The sequence below is a fragment of the Jaculus jaculus genome, chromosome 5 (assembly GCF_020740685.1).
Source record: "Jaculus jaculus isolate mJacJac1 chromosome 5, mJacJac1.mat.Y.cur, whole genome shotgun sequence".
Lineage (NCBI taxonomy): Eukaryota > Metazoa > Chordata > Mammalia > Rodentia > Dipodidae > Jaculus > Jaculus jaculus.
Window position 1 is genome coordinate 52,643,362 of NC_059106.1, and position 19,699 is coordinate 52,663,060.

The 19,699-nt window shown below is 52.1% G+C and overlaps 1 protein-coding gene across 2 annotated transcripts; it reads left to right on the forward strand.

Moving 5' to 3' along the window:
- The first annotated feature begins 573 nt into the window (after positions 1-573).
- On the forward strand, positions 574-18,806 carry Htr6 (5-hydroxytryptamine receptor 6). 2 transcript variants are annotated; one of them, XM_045149782.1, is made up of 3 exons: positions 574-1,636; positions 17,335-17,493; positions 17,659-18,806. In XM_045149782.1, exons 1-3 carry the CDS (start codon positions 914-916, stop codon positions 18,094-18,096), a joined length of 1,320 nt encoding a protein of 439 aa, XP_045005717.1. In that variant the 5' UTR covers positions 574-913; the 3' UTR covers positions 18,097-18,806. The 2 variants fall into 2 exon arrangements, with proteins under 2 accessions (XP_045005717.1, XP_004657402.1); XM_004657345.2 differs by having other exon boundaries at positions 574-1,627.
- Positions 18,807-19,699: the final 893 nt, after the last annotated feature.

Here is a 19,699-nt window from a genome sequence, read left to right on the forward strand (position 1 = left end):
TCTGGGACCACGACCCGGCTCGGCTCTCCCCGCCCACCGCGGGGCGGAGCGCGCGCTCCGTGGCTGGGAGACCGCACGCGTGGCTGAATCTCAGCCGGCTCCTGGGGCTCGGGAGCCCCCCCCCCCCCCGCCCCAGCCCGCGCCGCACGGCCCGCAGCCGCCGCCGTCTCCCGCCTCCAGCCCCGCGGTGCCTGCCGCAGTCGCTGGCCCGGAGCAGCGGCGAGCGCCCCAGGTAGGGAGCGCGCGCGCGGGCGGGAAGCGGCCGGGACCCGGCGCATCGGGGAGGGCGGAGCGCAGCGCTGCCTTCCGCTGCCCGCGGGGTCTGCTGTACCTGACCAGACCCAACCGGACCGGACCGGCCCCGGCCCACTGCCCCTCTGCGCTGCCCGGACCGTGCGCTCCAGATCCCCCAGCTCCTCTGCTGTCCTCGCCCGGGCTTGGCTGCCGCCCCTGCGCCACCCAATTGCGAACCCCCCACTCGCGTCCCCATACCCCTACCCCGCCCCCCGCTGGAAGCAGGCCGGAGGGCGCCTGTCCACCGCTTGTTCCCACCTCCGTCGCTGTGACTCTGGCCGGGCGCCCCGTCCCCATCTTACACCACCCCTCAGTGGGCTCTGCCCCACCCCAGGGCGCACATCCACCCTAGTCCTAACTTTAAGGGGCTTGTGCACATCAGTGCCCACCCCCAAACTTCTTACTCGAGTGACCCCACACGAGGGGTGCCCACACAACCCTTCCCAGCCTTCTAATCACGGTCATGACCTAGCGGACCCCCCCCACCCCCAACCTTGTCACCGACCTTACCCTCCAGGGCAATATTCTCACCCGATTGGTCTCCTCTACCTCAGGCCATTCACACTGTCCTCTCTGGATTCCCTCCATATTCCGTATCTAGTCCTCCATCCCAGTCCCCATGGTCCCAGAGCCGGACCCTGCCAACAACAGCACCCCAGTCTGGGGCCCCGGGCCACCATCTGGCCCAGAGGGCAATGGCTGGGTGGCAGCCGCTCTCTGCGTGGTCATCGCGCTGACGGCAGCAGCCAACTCGCTGTTGATCGTCCTCATCTGCACGCAGCCAGCGCTGCGCAACACGTCTAATTTCTTCCTGGTGTCGCTCTTCACGTCGGACCTGATGGTGGGGCTGGTGGTGACGCCACCGGCCATGCTGAACGTGCTGTACGGGCGCTGGGTGCTGGCGCGCGGCCTCTGCCTGCTTTGGATGGCCTTCGACGTGATGTGCTGCAGCGCCTCCATCCTCAACCTCTGCCTCATCAGCCTGGACCGCTACCTGCTCATCCTGTCGCCTTTGCGCTACAAGCTGCTCATGACAACCCCGCGCGCCCTGGCGCTCATCCTAGGCGCCTGGACTCTCGCGGCCCTCGCCTCCTTCCTGCCCTTGTTGCTGGGCTGGCATGAGTTGGGTCGTGTCCGTACACCCGCCCCGGGCCAGTGCCGCCTGTTAGCCAGCCTTCCGTTTGTCCTCGTGGCGTCGGGCGTCACCTTCTTCCTGCCCTCAGGTGCCATCTGCTTCACCTACTGCAGAATCTTGCTGGCTGCCCGCAAACAGGCTGTGCAGGTGGCCTCGCTCACGACAGGCATGGCCGGGCAGACTTCGGAGACCCTGCAGGTACCTGGGGTGAGCGGGGAAACTTGGGTTTCTTGGTAATAGGGAGGGCGGAGCAGTAAATAAACCCTTCCAGTTGATCCGCACGGAGGCCATGCCTAGACGAGCTCGGGCCTTCTTTCTGAATCCAGTGGCTTATGTGCTCGGGAAGCTCCTTTGGGATGTGGGGGAGGAAGTTAACATGTGCCAGCAGGGAATTTAGGGGTAGCCCAGACCGTCCCCATCCGCTCCTCTCCAGTCTTCCCCACGACCACGCCATTCCTGGCACCACCAGTGGCAAACTTAGAAAGTGTTTCTCCGTCTCAGGCTCCCACACTCATTATCAAGGTTCTGCCTCCTAAATGGGTACCATCTCCATGGCTGCCTCTCTAATCCAAGCCACCGGTCACTTCTCACCAGGAAGCCTTTAACAGATGTCTTCGGGCACAAGAGGCAGAACACTCGGAAAGAAATTGTTTGTATTTCTCCCGGCTACAAATGCACCTCTGCATGTGGCCTCAGGGTTCTGGGCCAGAGCAAGCCTCAGCCTTCCTTTCCCCTCAGTCTGCACCAGCCTTGGGGCCTCTAAGACCATTCCGAGCAGTTTTCAGGCTTAATTCTGTGCTAAGATCTTTGTGCTTCTGTTTTGAGACAGAATCTCATGTAACCCAGGCTTGCCTTGCACTCATTATGTAGCTGAGGTTGGCCTTAAACTCCAGATCCTTTGCCTCTACCTCCCAAGTGCTGGGATCACAGGTGTGTGTTACTATGCCCTACGTAAGGTCTTTATGCTTAAGTTTCTCTCTGTCTGGAACTCACCTCTCTGAGCTGCCTTTGCCTGGCTCCTTTGCAGCCAGTCTGCTCCCAGGATGACCCTGATGGCCTGGGTCTATTATTCTCCATCACCATCCCGAGTCTACATGGCCACTGTGACTCTCCAACTTGAGCATAAACTCCTTGGGGACAGTGAGGATCTCAGTTAGTTTTGGTCTCTAGTGTGCGTGATGGCACTTCTTAACTACTTGTGAGTGGAGGGAGGCCCTGCAGGGTCTATAAGTGGAGTAGCTGCTCTTGCCACCCAGCCTAGGGTCTACCCTGAGGGTTGGGGGGTGTTGACTGACAAGTTCTGAGCCCCAGAGACTTAGGTCTTTAAGTCTAAGGCCCTGGTGAGGGACCCAGTGGGGGCTTGGCAAGGACATCTTGGTATAGACTCAGGTAGAGGTTCTTTGAGGATGGCAGGTGCCGTGGGGTCATCGGGTGGTCGGGGACATGGCTGAAGGTTAAAAGGCTAGAGGACTCTTGGCAGTGTATAGAGCCTGTGGCAACCAGCAGTGAGGTCTGAGCTGCCCTGGGCCCGTCACCAAGGAGGGTGATGCCTGAGATGGTAAGAGTCTCGGCTGAAATCCTGCTCTATCTCCCTCTATGTTCATGAAAACATCCTCTCTCTCTCTCTGTCTCCCTGTGTGTGTGTGTGTAGTGTGAGTGTGGCATGTTATGGGTGGTGTATGCACATGTGTGTGTGTGTGCAGATGAGCGTCTGACATGTGCATGCAAGAAGAGGCCAGAGGCGACCTTTGGGCTCCCTTCTCTATTGAGATGGAGTCTGTCAACCTGAGACTGCCAATTTCTTCTACCCGCTGTCAGTGAATTCCATGATTCTCCAGTCTCTGCCCTCTGCAGACTAGGGGTACAGACTTGTGTGGCTATGCCCAGCTTTTTACATGGGTTCTGGGGAGTCAGACTCGGTGGTCTAGAAAGCACTCTTAACCATCGAGTTAGCTCTTTAGCCCTATCCCCACTAGGTGTGTGGGTGCACTTGTGAGGCAGGGTCTTGCATTTGAACCCAGAGCTCACCGGCTCAGCTAACCCAGCCAGCTGGCTTGTCCTGGGGCTCCTGTCTCTACCTTCTGAGCACTGGAATTCCGGGCCGACAGCCGTGTCCACCTGGCGCTCACATGGGTGCTGGAGATTCACACTGTAGTCCGCACACTTGCATGGCAAGTGCTTTACACACAGAGCTGTTTCCCCAACCTGCTCTTCCAGAAATGAAAAATGGGTATCCCTTGCCATAGGTACTCCCAAGCACAAGCGAGTGCAGGGATGTTGGAGAGGCCCCAGCTTGACGCTGAAGTGCTCCTTGTCTTGCTGGTGTACCCGAGCCCCAAGCAAGCTCTCCATTATGTGTTAGAGGTGCTAAGGACAGACAGAGGAGTATGCAGCTCCCTCTTGAATGGGTCAGGAGGGGGGAGTCAGAAAGAGAGAGAGAGCATGCTTAAGCGTGCATGCTGTCTGTAATTCTGTAATTTTATAAGGCATCCATTTATCACCTTAAAGTCCCTGTAACCACACTTCTGGAAGTGTTCTACCAGTGGCCAAGGATATGAGAAGCTGGCCTCCGTGTGTGGTCAAGGCAGGAGAAGTCAGGATCCATGGTCCCAACAGGACCTGTGACACAGATTTTCTTTGTGTAAGACGAGTCAGCTGGTACCAGGTGACTTCAGAGCCCCAAATAACCACTGAGTCAAATACATCATTCCTATGGGAGGGAGGGAGGGAGGGGGGGGAGAGAGAGAGAGAGAGAGAGAGAGAGAGAGAGAGAGAGAGAGAGAGAAAGAGAGAGAGAGAGAGAGAGGGAGAGAGAAGAATAGGCACAATGGGGCCTCTTCCACTGTACCATATTTGGGCCTCTGGCTTTACACGGGTACTGAGGAACGGAACCCAGGACTTCAGGATTTGCAGGCAAGCACCTTAACTGCTGAGCCACCTCTCCAGCCCCTCCCTCTTTTTTTTGAGGTAGGGTCTCACTCTAGCCCAGGCTGACCTGGAACTCACTATGTAGTCCTAGGCTGGCCTTGAACTCATGGCAATCCTCCTACCTCTGCCTCCTAAGTGCTGGCATTAAAGGCATATACCACCACGGCCAGCTTTTTCTTCTTCTTTATTTTTTAGAAAGAGCAAGAGAGAGGGAGAGAGAGAGAGAGAGAGAGAGACAGAGACAGAGAGAGAATTGGCACACCAGGGCCTCAGCTACTAAAATCAAACTCCAAATGCTTGTGCTACCTAGTGGGAATGTGCAACCTTGCACATGCCTCACCTTTTGTGCATGTGGCTAACGTGGGATCTGGAGAGTCGAACATGGGTCCTTAGGCTTTGCAGGCAAGCATCTTAACTGCTAAGCCATCTCTCTAGCCCTATCTTCCTCCTCCTCCTCTTCTTCTTCTTCTTTTGGTTTTTCAGTTTTTCCAGGTAGGGTCTTGCTGTAGCTCATGCTGACCTGGAATTCACTCTGTGTTCTCAGGGTGGCCTTGAACTCTCAGTGGTCCTTCTACCTCTGCTTCCCAAGTGCTGGGACTAAAGGCGTGAAACTCCACACCCAGCTCCTCTCTTCTATTTTCTAAAAAAATATTTATTTATAAAGAAGAGAGGTGGGGGGAGAATAGGCAGGGCAGGGCTTCTAGCCACTGCAAATAAACTCCAGGTGCATGTTACTTTATGCATCTGGCTTACATGGGTACAGAGGAATACATACTTATTATTTACATACATATTATTTAGCTAGCAAAGTAGGTCTTGATATGGCTTATTCATAACTTCTTTAACTTTTTTTTTTTTTCAAGGTGGGTCAGGCTGACCTGGGATTCACTCTGTATTTCCAGGCTGGCCTCAAATTCATGGCATTCATCCTACCTTTGCCTCCTAAATGCTGAGATTAAAGGTGTGCACCACTTTGCCCAGCTTTTTTCCCCCCTGGAACATCTTTAATTTTGATGAACCCTCCTCCCACCCTCTCTTCTTCTCCACCCCTCCCTCTTCTTTGATAACAGAGCAAGCATGCTGTTCTCAGAGTTGCATAGTTGGCGAGGTTCAAATTCAGATCCGATTGATATTGAAATCTCTGTCTGAGTAGGTATGCTGCCTTTGAGCAGTCTTTGTCTGTCTGCCTCCCCCATCCCTCCTTCCGGAGTCCTGCTCTGCAGCCCAGGCTGGCCTTGAACTCCCAGTCATCCCGACTCATCCTTCTGAGAGCTGGGATTAGAGGCTCCTGCCGCCGGCTGACCTGCATCTTGGGGCTCTGTCCTCTGTTCCGCAGTTCACTCTGGAGTGATCTTGTCTTGTTCTAGGACTGGAAAGATCACTTCCACCCTGCTAGTTCCAGCCCAGCCCAGTTACTTGACATCCCCAACCGAACTTTTCACTTTCCAGACTCCAGACTTGGCCCCAGGGTCATCCATGTGTTAGTGAATGGTGTACTCATTTTTACGGTCCCCCAGGCTGGGAACCTTGGAGGCAGCCTGAATACCTCTTTGTTTCTCACATGTCACACTCAGTCTTCTTGCACTGGCCTTTAAGACACATTCAGGCTCAGGCACCTCACGTCCCTCCTCGGCTGCCCTGCGCTGAGTCCTGCATTAATATTTGTGTGACTACAGCTACCTCTTGCAGATCTCAATTCTTATTTTTTTAAATTAATTTTTAATTTTTTTAATCTATTTATTTGAGGGAGAGAGACAAGAAGGCAGAGACAGAAAGAGAGCATGGGCACTCCAGGCCCTCCAGCCACTACAAATGAACTCCAGATGTGTGAGCTACCTTGTGCATCTGGCTTACATGGGGCCTAGGGAATCGAACCTGGGTCCTTTGGCTTTGCAGACAAGTGCCTTAACCACTAAGCCGTCTCTCCAGCCCCAGATCCCAGTTCTTGCTCCCTTTCAGCCTCATCTAACAGAGTGACCCCCTTTCAAACCTCATCACATCACTCCACTGCTGTGTTAGCCACACCCATCTTGTCTCCTGACTCCTGCTCTGTACCTGGTTTCCTCTCCTGCCTCTTGCTGCCATCCTTGTTTCCCCTCCCTCCCAGGTAGGGTCTTCCTCAACCTCTGGACCTTTGCATGGGCTCTTCCCTCTGCCTGGAGCATGCTTTCTTCTCAGCATGGTCCTCCTTAAGGGCTCTCTCTGTTCCTTGCTTCTCTGATCTCTCGGTGGGGAGTACCTGCCGTTCTCCCCATGTCCTTTCCAGGCCTAAGTTCTCTCTCAGCACCTTTAACAACCACCTGTCATATTATTATTATCATTTTTTTTTTTTGAGGCAGGGTATTGCTCTGGCCCAGGCTGACCTGGAATTTACTATGCAGTCTCAGGGTGGCCTCAAACTCATGGTGATCCTCCTACCTTTGCCTCCTGAGTGCTGGGATTAAAGGCATGCGCCACCACGCCCGGCTTGTCATGTTATTTACTTGTCTATTTCTGATTGTTTACTCCCCCCCCCCCAGGAGTATGCAGGCCGTAAGAGGCCTGACACTTGTTTGTTTATGACTGTTTTCCAAGAACCAAGAGCAGTGCAGGGTCCACCACAAAGGCTCGGTCTCTATCTACAGTGGGGCGGAGATGGACGCAGCGCTTCCAAGGCCTGGGTCCCACTCAGGCTCACACCGCTGTCTTCCCTCATTCCCTGGAGGAACAGTTCTGGTGTGACACGGGTGCTAAGCTTTTCATGACATGGATTCGTGAACTCAGTGGCATGTATGTGTACAGGAGCTGTTCTCTTCTGTGGAGGCAGACACGAACAGAGTGGCGAGGTCTCAGGTGCCTCACTGCTGGAAATCCTGTTCTCGTGGTCTGGTGAAGCATCAGGCCTCACCACTGTCGTCTTCTAAAGCCACCTGGGTCCTGTGCAAGCCCAGGGGCCTGTTTTCTTCATTGCCTGGAGCATTGCTTGCATGTGGGGGTTTGTGTCTGGGCTAGCATGTCTACTCCATCCTCTAGGGCCTTGTCTCTTTCTCCTGAGCTGGCCTCTCCAGAGAGCAGTGGCTTGCAGCCTGGAGGGCTCAAGGAATGGTGCAGATGGATATATGGTGGGTGCATGAGACCCCTTCCCTCCTGGGATCAGCCCCACTAGCTCTTCTTTTTTAAAAAACTATTTTATTTACTTACTTATTTGAGAGAGAGAGAGAGAGAGAGAAAAAAAATATAGGTACACCAGGGCCTCCAGCCACTGCAAACAAACTCCAGATGCATGCACCACCTTGTGCATCTGGCTTATGTGGGTCCTGGGGAAATTGAACCTGGGTCCTTAGGCTTTTCAGGCAAGTGCCTTAACTGCTAAGCCATCTCCCTAGCCCTTTATTTTTATGTTGTTATTTATTTGCAAGCAGAATTAATGGGCACACCAGAGCCTCTTGCCACTGTAAACGAACTCCAGATGCATGTGCCACTTTATACATCTGGCTTATGTGGGTCCTGGGGAAATTGAACCTGGGTCCTTAGGCCTCACAGACAAGCACCTTAACAGCTAAGCCGTCTCTCCAGCCACCCTTCCATTTAGCCCTTCTGTTTCCCCCAGTGGCCTTTCCGTAGAAGGAAGGGAGGTGGGCACAGGCCTTCAGTTTCCTGGCATGGGCAACCTGGGAACTGGTCAGCATGGCATCTCTCTGCTGTCCAACATATGCCTCTGTGTGCAAATCGGCTCTAAAAAGACACTTCTGAGCCAGTGGTTCCTGCTAGGCCTTCTTGGCATTGAAGGGAGCTGGGAGAGAGGGGCCATACTCAGAACTTGGGCTGCAGGGGTAAAGGTGTCACCTTGAGATGGTGCCAAGGTAGAGGGTAGGAGGGGAGGAGAGGTGTAGGGGTGTCTGTCTATAATCTCAGCACTTGGGAGGCCGAGGCAAAAGGATTGCTATGAGTTTGAGGCCAGCCTGGTCTATCTAGCAAGTTCCAGGACAGCCAGGGCTACTGGATGAAATTTTCTCAAAAAGAAAAAAAGAAAAGAAAAAAGAAAAAGAAAAAGAAGGGCTGGAGAGATGGCTCAGTGATTAAGACACTTGACTGCAAAGCCTAATGACCCAAGTCCGATTCCCCCGTGCCCATGTGAAAGCCAGATGCACAAAGTGGCACATGTATCTGGAGTTCATTTCCAGTAGCTATAGGTCCTGGTGTGCCCATTTTCTCTGTCTGTCCTTCTATCTCTCTCTGCTTGCAAATAAATAAATAAATAAAAATAAGAAAAAATCATAATAAAAACAAAGGAAGGCTGGGCATGGTGGCGCACGCCTTTAATCCCAGCACTTGGGAGGCAGAGGTAGGAGGACTGCTGAGAGTTCAAGGCCACCCTGAAACTATATAGTGAATTCCAGGTCAGCCTAAGTTAGAGTGAGACCCTACCTCAAAAAACTGAAAGAAAAAAAAAAAAGCCTAGAGAAGAGGAGAGAGACCTGGGTGGAGGGCTGCTCAGCCTTGGGTAACCCAGAGGGTCCTGGGCATCACTGAGCATGATCAGAGTACAGAGTGAATACTCAGAGTACCCAGCCAGGGCCTCTGCTTTCTCCTCGCCCTGTCTCATCTCCAGCTCCTAATCCCTCTTCTTTCCTCCTCCTCTTCCTCCCACTCGGTGCCCGGATCACCCCATCCTTTCCCTTCTGCCTCCCCCAGTCCTTAGTCTCTCTTGTCAAGTTCTCCTCCCCCTCCTCCTCCTGCCCGTGTGCCCTCGCTGCCAAGTGTACATCAAGCTGTCTCAGTGATGGGTCCCTGCAATCACAGAAATAAATACCTGCCGGGGGAGGCGGAGGCCTGAGCTGAGCAGGCTGTACTGTGGCTGCTGCTCTGCGCTGAGCTGGGAGTAGGGACCTGCTGTCCCTCTGGTTCAATTCCCACCCATCCTCTGTCACAGCTGGATGATCTCAGGGCTGTTATTTCATCCTCCGAGATCCCAGAGCTAAGGCCGTCTATCCCGTGAGGCTAAGAGAAGAGCCAGTGAGGTAATAGACAAAGCTTCTGACGTATGGTAGGTGCTACAAATGCCCCTCTTCTGTTGGTAAGATAGATGGCTCTAGCCGGGTGTGGTGGCACATGCCATTAATCCCAGCACTTGTGAGGCAGAGGTAGGAGGATCCCCGTGAGTTCAAGGCCACCCTGAGACTACACAGTGAATTCCAGGTCAGCCTGAGCTAGAATAAGACCCTTCCTTGAAAAAACAAACAAACAAACAAACAACAAAAAAAAACCCCAAACACCCCAAAACAAAGATGGCTCTGGGAGCTCTATCTTTGAGCCATTTTTTTTAGGGAAAAGATCACCACAGTTGTCACCATTATCAACCAGCTGGGCCAGATGCTAATAATGGTAAATGACATCAATAGCTGACTTAGTCAACTGTGGTACTTACTAAGTGGCAGGACATGCTCTAACAGCTTATTATCTTAATTAATCTTTAATATAAGCCTCTGCGGTAGATGCTGTGATAAATGCCAGTTTACAGACGAGAGATTCCCCTGTATCTACCTTCCATAGTGGTGGGCATGTTGGGATCACAGATGCAAGTACCACGTCGTGGCTGGTTTTATGTGGGTGTTGGGGAGCTGACTACTCTCTTAATCCTTCTGTGTGTTTACATATTTGTGTCAGCACCCACAGTAACAGTGTTCTGTGTCCTGCGTGTGCTGCTCTGTTCACTACCCCTGTTGCTTTATAGTGTGTCAGTGATCTTCCCATGAGGTCAGTGCTTTTTTTTTTTGAGGTAGGGTCTCACTCTAGCTCAGGCTGACCTGGAATTCACTATGCAGTCTCAGGGTGGCCTTGAACTTATAGCGATCCTCCTACCTCTGCCTCCTGAGTTCTGGGATTAAAGGTGTGTGCCACCACACCTGGCCTTAGTGTGTTTTTATTTATTGACTTTTTTTTTTTGAATCAGGGTCTTACTGTAACCCAGGCTGACTTGAAACTCGCTCTGTAGCCTAGGCTGGCCTCAAATTCACAGTGATCCTCCCACTTCAGCCTTCCAAGTGCTGATGTTAAGGGTGTCTGCCACCATACCTAGATCTTATTTTCTGTTTATTTATTTATTTATATTTTTGCATTTTTCAAGGTAGGGTCTTACTCTAGCCCAAGCTGATCTGGAACTCATTCTGTAGCCCCAGTCTTGCCGTGAACTTCTGGTGATTCTCTGTCTTTAGTGCTCGGATTAAAGGAATGAACCCCCACACCCAGCTTTACTTACTTACTTTTATTTATTTGTTAATGCTGCTGTAGAGTGAGAGAGAGAGAGAGAGAGAGAGTGTGTGTGTGTGTGTGTGTGTGTGTGCATGTCAGCCAGGGGTCAATTCAAGTGTCTTTTTCAGTCACCTTATTACTATTATTATTTTTTTTGGTTTTCCAAGGTAAGGTCTCACTCTAGCTCAGGTTGACCTGGAATTCACTGTGTTGACTCAGGGTAGCCTTGAACTCACAGTGATCCTCCTACCTCTGCCTCCTGAATGCTGGGATTAAAGGTGTGAGCCACCACGCCTGGCTTTTCCTCACTCTTTTTTTTTTTTTTGGTTTTTCGAGGTAGGGTCTCACTCTGGAATTAACTCTGTCATCTCAGGGTGGCCTTGAACTCATGGCAATCCCCCTACCTCTGCCTCCCGAGTGCTGGGACTAAAGGCATGCGCCACCACGCCCAACTCCCTCACTCTTAAATGTATTTTTTTAAAAAAATAAGGTGAAGTGCCGGGCGTGGTGGCGCATGCCTTTAATTCCAGCACTCGGGAGGCAAAGGAGGCCACCTGAGATTATATAGTGAAACTATACCTTGAAAAACCAAAAAAAAAAAAAAAAAAAAAAAAATGGAGAATGGGGGGAGAGGGAAAGAGAACACCCCAGGGCCTCTTGTAGCTGCTAACAACTCCAGATGATGCATGTGCCACTTTGCGCATTTGTCTTTATGTGGGTATTGGGGAATTGAACCTGGGCTGGCCCATTCTTCCCAACCTCAATTCACCTTTTTCTTTTCTTTTCTTTTCTTTTTTTTTAATTTTATTTATTTATTTGAGAGCGACAGACACAGAGAGAAAGACAGATAGAGGGAGAGAGAGAATGGGCGTGCCAGGGCTTCCAGCCTCTGCAAACGAACTCCAGATGCGTGCGCCCCCTTGTGCATCTGGCTAACGTGGGACCTGGGGAACCGAGCCTCGAACCGGGGTCCTTAGGCTTCACAGGCAAGCGCTTAACCGCTAAGCCATCTCTCCAGCCCCCCCCTTTTTTTTAAGTAAGGTCTGGTCTTGCTTTAGCCCAGGCTGACCTGGAATTCATGATATAGTCACAGGGTGGCCTTGAGCTCTGTCTATCTCCGAAGTGCTGGGATTAAAGCCATGCGCCACCTCGCCCATCTCACCTTATTTTTTGAGATGGAGTTTTTCATTGAACCTAGACATCATGGATTGGGCTGGTAGATCTCCACCGCTCCAGCACTGGGATTACAGCGTGCCACACCTTGCCTGGCATTTGTACATGGGTGCTGGCGTCCAAACTCAGGTCCTCATGTGTTGACACAGTGCACTCTTGGGGGAAGCTTTCTTACCCTTTCTGAGCCTCACTTTTTGTCTCTTTGCCTTATTTTTCTTTCTTCTTCTTCTTCTTCTTCTTTTTTTTTTTTCATGTGGGTGGCCATGCCAGCTTTGGAGCTCCCTGGCATTGACACATCCTGGCTTTGCCTCTTCCACCCCCTCTCCATCTGTGGAGGGTTGCTTGGGAATCTGGTTCCCTTCTGGCCTCCGTGTGATCTTTGCATCTCCCCACACCTGTCCCACCTCTAGCTGCCTTGGGAACCCAGCCCAGATGGGTGTGGTGGTACACTTGGGAGCCAGAGTCAGGAAGATTTTGAGTTTGAGGCCAGCCTGAAGTTCATAGGGAGACCCTGCCTCAAAATAAACTGGAAGAAAACAAATGCAGCTGGGCAAACCCCAGGTCTCAAAGCCCGAGTGTGAGGCAGGATCAGAAGTTCAAGATAAGGTCATCCTTGGATACTTAGTAAATTCAAGGCCAGCCTGGCCTACACAAGTACACACACACACATACATACATACACACATACTTACACACTTACATATCATGACTGTGGATGTAACTCAGTTGGCAAGTTTGCCTAGCAAGTATGACGTACTGGGTTCTATCTGTGGCGTCAAATAAACGGGGAATAATGGTGCATTCCTGTAATCCCAGGAGGATCAGGAAGGAGTTCAAGTTCATCTTTGTCTACAGAGTGAGTTCCAGGGCAGCCTGGGCTAGAGACACTGTTTCAAGAATCACTCAATCAGGGCTAGAGAGATGGCTCGGTGGTTTAGCGCACTTCCTGACTAGCGTGAAGGCCTGAGGCTGCCTGAGTTCAAACACACATAAGCAGCTGGGTGTGGTCATGAGCTCCTGTAACCTGGGTCTGGCAGGGGAGCAGAGACTCAACCAAACCAAAGCACACCACACCAAACCAAACATCAGCATCTGGAAGCAGTAAGAGACTCTGGCTCAAAACAAGACCTGGGAGCTGGGCGTGGTGGCACACGCCTTTAATCCCAGCACTTGGAGGCCAAGGTAGGAAGATTGCCGTGAGTCTGAGGCCAGCCTGGGACTATACAGTGAAGTCCAGGTCAGCCTGGGTTAGAGTAAAACCTGACTTGAAAAATTAAAAAAAAAAAACAACACACCAAACAACAACAACAAAACAATATCTGGTGGGAGAAATGGAGCATGATACCGGAGCACATCCCAACACATGAGTGCACGGTGTGCAGAAAGGCACATACATACCCCCCCCACACAAAATCAATCACTGGGGCTGGAGAGATGGCTTAGCGGTTAAGCGCTTGCCTGTGAAGCCTAAGGATCGTGGTTCAAGGCTCAATTCCACAGTACCCACGTAAGCCAGATGCACAAGGTGGCACATGTGTCTGGAGTTCATTTGCAGTGGCTGGTGGCCCTGATGTGCCCATTCTTTCTTTCTGTCTGGGAGAAGGAGGTCTTTGAGAAGTTTCATGGGAAAATTGAGACTCCAAGGTTAGCTCTTGACCCTCTGGAACTGTGGGGCACTTTCCATTTGTAAGTATGTACATAAAAAGTTATAAGGAGAGGGCTGGAGAGTTAAACTGCTGGAGGTCAGCAGTTAAAGGCAATTTCTTGCAAAGTCTGACAGCCTGGGTTCAATTCACAGTACCCGTATAAGGCCAGCTGCACAAAGTGGCACATGCATGCATCTGGAATTTGTTTGCAGTGGCCGGAAGCCTTGGTGCACCTATTTCTCTCTCTCTCTCTCTTTGCAAATAAAATAATCAATTAAAAACATTTATCAGCACTTTGCTTTCTGGGGAGGAGTTTTTGCATCTTCCTTAGATTTTCAAAGGAGTCGCGGAGTCCAAAAGGTACTCCAGGGTCGACCTGTGTAGAGAGCCTAGTATTGCAATGGGACACTGGCTGCCAGGCGGAAGCGTCAAGTCCGAGTTTGACCCTCCCCACGTGCTTGTCTCCGTGGCTGTTGGGGATCAGCTTCCTCCCCACACACGCTGTCCCATTCTTGGTGAGGAGAATGGAGATGCTTTCAGTCCACGGTGGGACGGAGTTGCCAAGTGCCAAGGCCACCAGCACCCCTAGCCGTCGGTGACATTTAATTGCGACTCTGGGTACACTTTAAACAAACACTTCTGCGGGGGGGGGGGAGATGGCTTAGTGGTTAAGACATTTACTGGCAAAGCCAAAGGACCCAGGTTTGATTCCCCAGGACCCATGTAAAGCCAGGTGCACAAAGTGGCACATGCATCTGGAGTCCGTTTGTAGTGGTGGGAGGCCCTGGCATGCCCATTCTCTCTCTCTCTCGCTCTCTCTCTGCCTCTTTCTCTCAAATTAAATAAATAAATAAATATTGAAAAAAAAAAACCCAAACACTTCTGAAGCCTGGTGTAGTGGGGCACACCTTTAATCCTAGCATTCAGGAGGCAGAAGTAGGAGGATCGCCATGAGTTTCAGGCCAGCCTGACTACAAAGTGAATTCCAAGTCAGTCTGGGCTAGAGTGAGACCCTGCCTCAAACTCATCCCCCCACTGCCCAAAACACTTCCTTTTATATGTTTTTTTTTTGAGGTAGGATTTTACTCTAGCCCAGGCTGGCCTGGATTTCACTATGTAGTCTCAGGTTGGCCTCAAACTCATGGTGATCCTCCTATCTCCACCTCCAACTGCTGGGATTAAAGGTGTGTGCCACCACAGCCAGCTTCCTTTTATATGTATTTTTATTTACAAGAGAGAGAGGGGGGCGGCGCACACAGGTGGATGAGCCAGGACCTCTAGTCATTGCAAAAGAACTCCAGATGCATGTGCTACCATGTACCTCTGGCTTATGTGGGTTCTGGGGAATCAAACCTGGGTCCTAGGCTTTGCAGGCAAGCACCTTAACTGCTGAACCATCTCTCCAGTACCCACAAAACACTTCTGATTTGAGGAGCTCATGAGTAACTGCACTGACCAATCCAGGACTCCACAATGTAGAGCAAGTCCATGGGCTGTACAAAGAGGTCACCAAGTTCTGTGGCAGCAGAGGTGCCTTTCTAAATGCTGTTCAAGTGGAACTGGGTCTTACGCATATGTGTGGAGTGTGGAGTTGTGTATGCACCTGTGTGTGCATGCGCCCCGTTCATGCACCCCAGAAGAGATTGCCAGGTGTCCTTTTTAATTTTTTTTCTGATTTATTTTTATTTATTTATTAGAGACAGAGAAAGGGGGAGAGAGAGGTAGAATGAGAATAGGCGTGCCAAGGCCTGTAGCCACTGCAAATAAACTCCAGATGCATGCTCTACCATGTGCCATCTGCCTTACTTAGAGAATTGAACCTGGGTCTTTAGGCTTTGCAGGCAAGCATCTTAACCACTAAGCCAGCTCTCCAGCCCCGGGTGTCCTTCTCTTATCACCCCTTGATACTTCCTTGAGATGGATCTCTTCCTCAACCCGGAGCCTCAGATTCTCTGGTCTCTGCCCCATGCAGACTGGGATTACAGATGTGTGGCCACTCCCAGTTAAAAAATATTTTTATTTATTCATTTATTTTCACAAAGAGAGAGAGATAAAAGAGAGACAGGAGATAGAGAAGGGGCACTAGAGGGCCTCCAGCCACTGCAAACAAACTTCAGATGCATGTTCCACTTTGTGCATCTGGCTTTATGTGGGTGCTGGGGACTCGAACCCAGATTGTTAGGTGTTGCAGGCAGGTGCTTTAACCACTGACCCATCTCTCCAGCTGGACTCCCAGCTTTTTATATAGGTTCTGGGGAAATTAATGCGTGGTCTCTGGCCCCAAGAGATCCTTATGCTTAAGAAGCAAGTGCTTTAAACCACTGAGCCATCTCCCAAACTCACAACTGGTTCTTAAGGTGCTAAGGGTCTTGGAAGGTGCTGGGGCTCATTGTGTTGTATGCTGGCCTCTGTTGAGTGTGTGTGTGTGCACATGTGTGGTGTAAGTATGTGTATGTGCAGATATTTAAACCCCACACATGCCTGCAGAGGTCAGAGAACACTGAGTATCTCCCTCCATTGTTCATCTGTTTATTTCATTGAGACAGAGCTGAACCCAGAACTGCCATTTCACAACCCCCCCCCCCCCCCGCCGCCGTGATCCTCTGGTCTCCACTCCCATTGAACTTGTGTCACAGGTGTGCATGGTCACACTCAGCTGTTCACGTGGATGCCAAGGAACCAATCTCAGCGAATCAGGCCCGCTCGGGCCCTCATGCATTTATGGCAAGCACTCTCAGACCTCCTCCTCCTTTTTTTTCTTTTTAAAATTCAGAGTCTCATGTTGCCTAGGCTGGCCTTGAACTCACACTGTAGCCAGGGATGACCTTCCCATCCTCCTGCCTCCACCTCCCAAGTGCTGCAGTTACAGACATGTGCCACCATACTTGGGATCAAACCCATGGCTTCCTGGATGTTAGGCAAGCACTCCACCAGCTGAGCCCCGTCCCCAGTCCCTTGTGCTGAGTGCCATGCGCTTTCCAGGAGGGTTGATCTGAACACCCGCCTTGTGTTTGGGGCTGCACAGCTCTGTCTCAAGCTCCTTGTGAAATGCTTCGCCATGGACCAGGGTCGGGGCTCAGCATGGGTCCATGTGCGACGCCCAGTTTGAGACCTGGCTTATGAGAGGATTTATGTCATTTGGCATTCAGGCTGGGGTCCTGCACAGTGCTCATCTCGATGATGGTATCAAGTTCGGTCTGCGGCCAGGGTCAAGCTAAGTTAGCAATCAGGTTCAAGTGGCTCAGTTAGTTGCTGGTTCTAGAACTCTGCTGCAATTACCTTCGTGTTGCTGGGACAAAGCACCTGACCAAAAGCAGCTGATGGGAGGTTTTTTTATTTTTAATTAATTAACTTATTTGAGAGAGCAAGAGCGAGCGAACGAGCGAGCGGGGGGGGGGGGGGAGAGAATGGGCACGCCAGGGCCTCCAGCCACTGCAAACCAACTCTAGACACATGTGCCACCTTGTGCATCTGGCTTATGTGGGTCCTGGGGAATGGAACCTGGGTCCTGTGGCTTTTCAGGCAAGCACCTTAACTGCTAAGCCACCTCTCCAGCCCAGGAGGAAAGGTTTTTATTTTGCCTTATACTCTCTAGGGGAAGCTCCATGATGTCAGGGGACAACGTGGCATGAGCAGAGGCTGGACATCACCTCTGCTACAGCAGGTGGAAAACAGCAGCGGGAGAGTGAGCCAGACTCTGACAAGGGGGAACTGCCTATAACACCCCCAAACCACCCCCAACAACACCCCTCCTCCAGCAAGGCTCTGCCTCCCAAATTCCCACCAGCTGTGGACGAAGCATTCAGAGCACACAAGTTCATGAGGGATGCCTCACAAACCGCCACAGACTCAGCCTGGAGCTCGGTCTGCTGGGGCTGAGGTTCGTTATGTGGCGAGGGTCAGCTGACAGTGCCTTCCTCTCTGCAGGTGCCTAGGACTCCACGTCCAGCGATGGCATCGGCTGACAGCAGGCGCCTGACCACCAAACACAGCAGGAAGGCCTTGAAGGCCAGTCTTACCCTGGGCATACTTCTGGGCATGTTCTTTGTGACCTGGCTGCCCTTTTTTGTGGCCAACATAGCTCAGGTAATGTGACAGTTGGGGGGGGGGGGATGAAGAGGAAGGAGGGTGGGCTGCCTCTTGTGGAACCTGTGTTCACGAGTCTGTCCCATCCCTGCTCAGTGGGGGGGGGGGGGCTGGATCCCTGCTGTGGGACCAAATGTCACACATGCCCTTCTCCCCTCCCCCCAGGCTGTGTGTGACTGCGTCTCCCAGGGCCTCTTCGATGTCCTCACATGGCTGGGGTACTGTAACAGCACCATGAACCCCATCATCTACCCGCTCTTCATGCGAGACTTCAAGCGGGCCTTGGGCAGGTTCCTGCCATGCCTTCGTGGGTCCCCGGAGCGCCGGGCCAGCCTTGCTTCTCCCTCCATGTGGACCTCTCACAGTGGTGCCCGGCCGGGCCCCAGCCTTCAACGCGTGCTTCCGTTGTCCCTGCCTCAGGACTCGGATTCTGGCTCTGGTGGTTCTTCAGGTGTTCAGATTGCAGCCCAGCTGTCGCTGCCTGGAGAGGCCACCCGGGACTCTCCACCACCGACCAGGGCCACTGCCATGGTCAATTTCTTTGACGTGGACTGTGTGGCGCCTGAATTGCGGCTGCATCCACCCAGTTCCCCCACAAACTGACCAGGTCTGCAGGGAGCCATATCCCTGAGAGGTCGGGTCCACCCTGCTAAGTCTGGGAAGTGGTAGGTCTCCTGGGTGCCCTCTGCGCTCCAGGGGGCGTCCTGAGCTGGCCTCCAATGCGGCTGTAGGCCCCTTGCCTAGAAGGACGTTGGCTGTCTCGGGCGTGGCTCTCTGTAAGGTGTGGCTGTGTGGAGTGTAGCTTGTCTTAAGAGTCTTCTCGTAAGGAGGACTCTGGGAGCTGAGGACTCAGGCATCTGGCTTCTGATCAGTAAGGAAGTAATGGGTCCTCCTCTGTCCATTCTGTCAGGCTGTGTGGGTGGGAACATTTCCATCTAGTAACCCAGGTTCATGTTTGACCCAATCCCCTGCTCCCCAAGTGGCCCCCTGTGGGCTTTCTCATCACCTGAGAAGTTTTGCAAAAAGTCGAACATTTCCTCTTCTACCTTGCTGCTCTGAGACCTTTCACAGGTCACGTCACCTCTTCAAATCATACTTATCCCATGAAAAAAACACAGGGTAATGACTGGTAAGATAGTTTTGAGATTTAGGGCCATGTGTATGGTGAGCCCAGCACCAGTGAGGGGGGGGTCAGTAGGGGGTAGGTCCTGTTGTTATAACTCAGGGTCATCCAGTCCCCTGACTCTCATGGTGGGCCAGCAAGGGAGATACATATATATGTATTTATATGTATATATATTTTTTCGAGACAGGGTCTTATGTAGCTGAGAATGACCTTGAATTTCAGATCCTCTTGTCTCCACTTCCCAAGTGCTGGGATTACGGACATGTTTCACCACACCCAGTGTCATGTGTTGCTGGGGATAAAATTCAGGGCTTTGTGCATGGTAGGAAAGCACTCTACCAACTGAGCTATATCCTCGGCCCTTTTTCTTTTTTCTGTGCTGGAGATGGAACCCAGGGCCCTGAACATGCTAGGCAAGTGTTCTACCACTGAGGCGCACCACTAGTGCCCCCTTGTCCCTCACTGTTCTTTTTACCACTCAGCTCCCACACCCAGATCCCCAGCTCCTCGTTCAGAACACTGGGTCCCCCCCCCCCCCCGCACATTGATCAGGGACCTTTTCATCTCCCATCCTGCTGCTCTGCTATCTTGGGGCCAAAGAGTGGTGGCAGCTCTTCTATATCCTCAGGGTGGGTTTTCTCCACGCTGGGCTTCCCTGGACCTAGGAGAGAACAGCTGTCCTTGGCATGGGGGGGGTGAGGGCACAGGTAGGCAGATGGCTCAGGCATGAGGCTTATTTTTGTGGACGGGAGTGGGGGACTGTTGGTCTCAGGCTTCCCTACCCTGGGTTCCACTTCAGCCCCGATCTTTCTGAAAGCTCCCATGTTCCATCAACCCAAGCTCCCAAAGCCCTAGGGGGTAAGGCTGGGAGCTCTCCTTGGTGCTGATTAGAGTCAACTTGGCCCAGGCTGCAGGCTTGCCAAGCTTTGCCCTCCCGCTTCCAGGCCTGCTGGAGGGTCTCAATAAACGTGAACTGAAGGGATGGCTGTGCTGTGGACTGGACTCTATTCCAGCACCGGGAGCTTGGGGAGCAGCTGGGTAGGGGGAAGAGACCTGGGCTCAGGTGTTCTGGTTTTGATC

Bases quoted from the DNA above. Each gene is read 5' to 3' on its own strand.
- Htr6 (XM_045149782.1), top strand. From the start codon at position 914: ATGGTCCCAGAGCCGGACCCTGCCAACAACAGCACCCCAGTCTGGGGC. The intron at 1,637-17,334 runs GTGAGCGGGGAA...TCCTCTCTGCAG, and splicing joins AGACCCTGCAGGTACCTGGG to GTGCCTAGGACTCCACGTCC. The intron at 17,494-17,658 runs GTAATGTGACAG...CCCTCCCCCCAG, and splicing joins TTGTGGCCAACATAGCTCAG to GCTGTGTGTGACTGCGTCTC.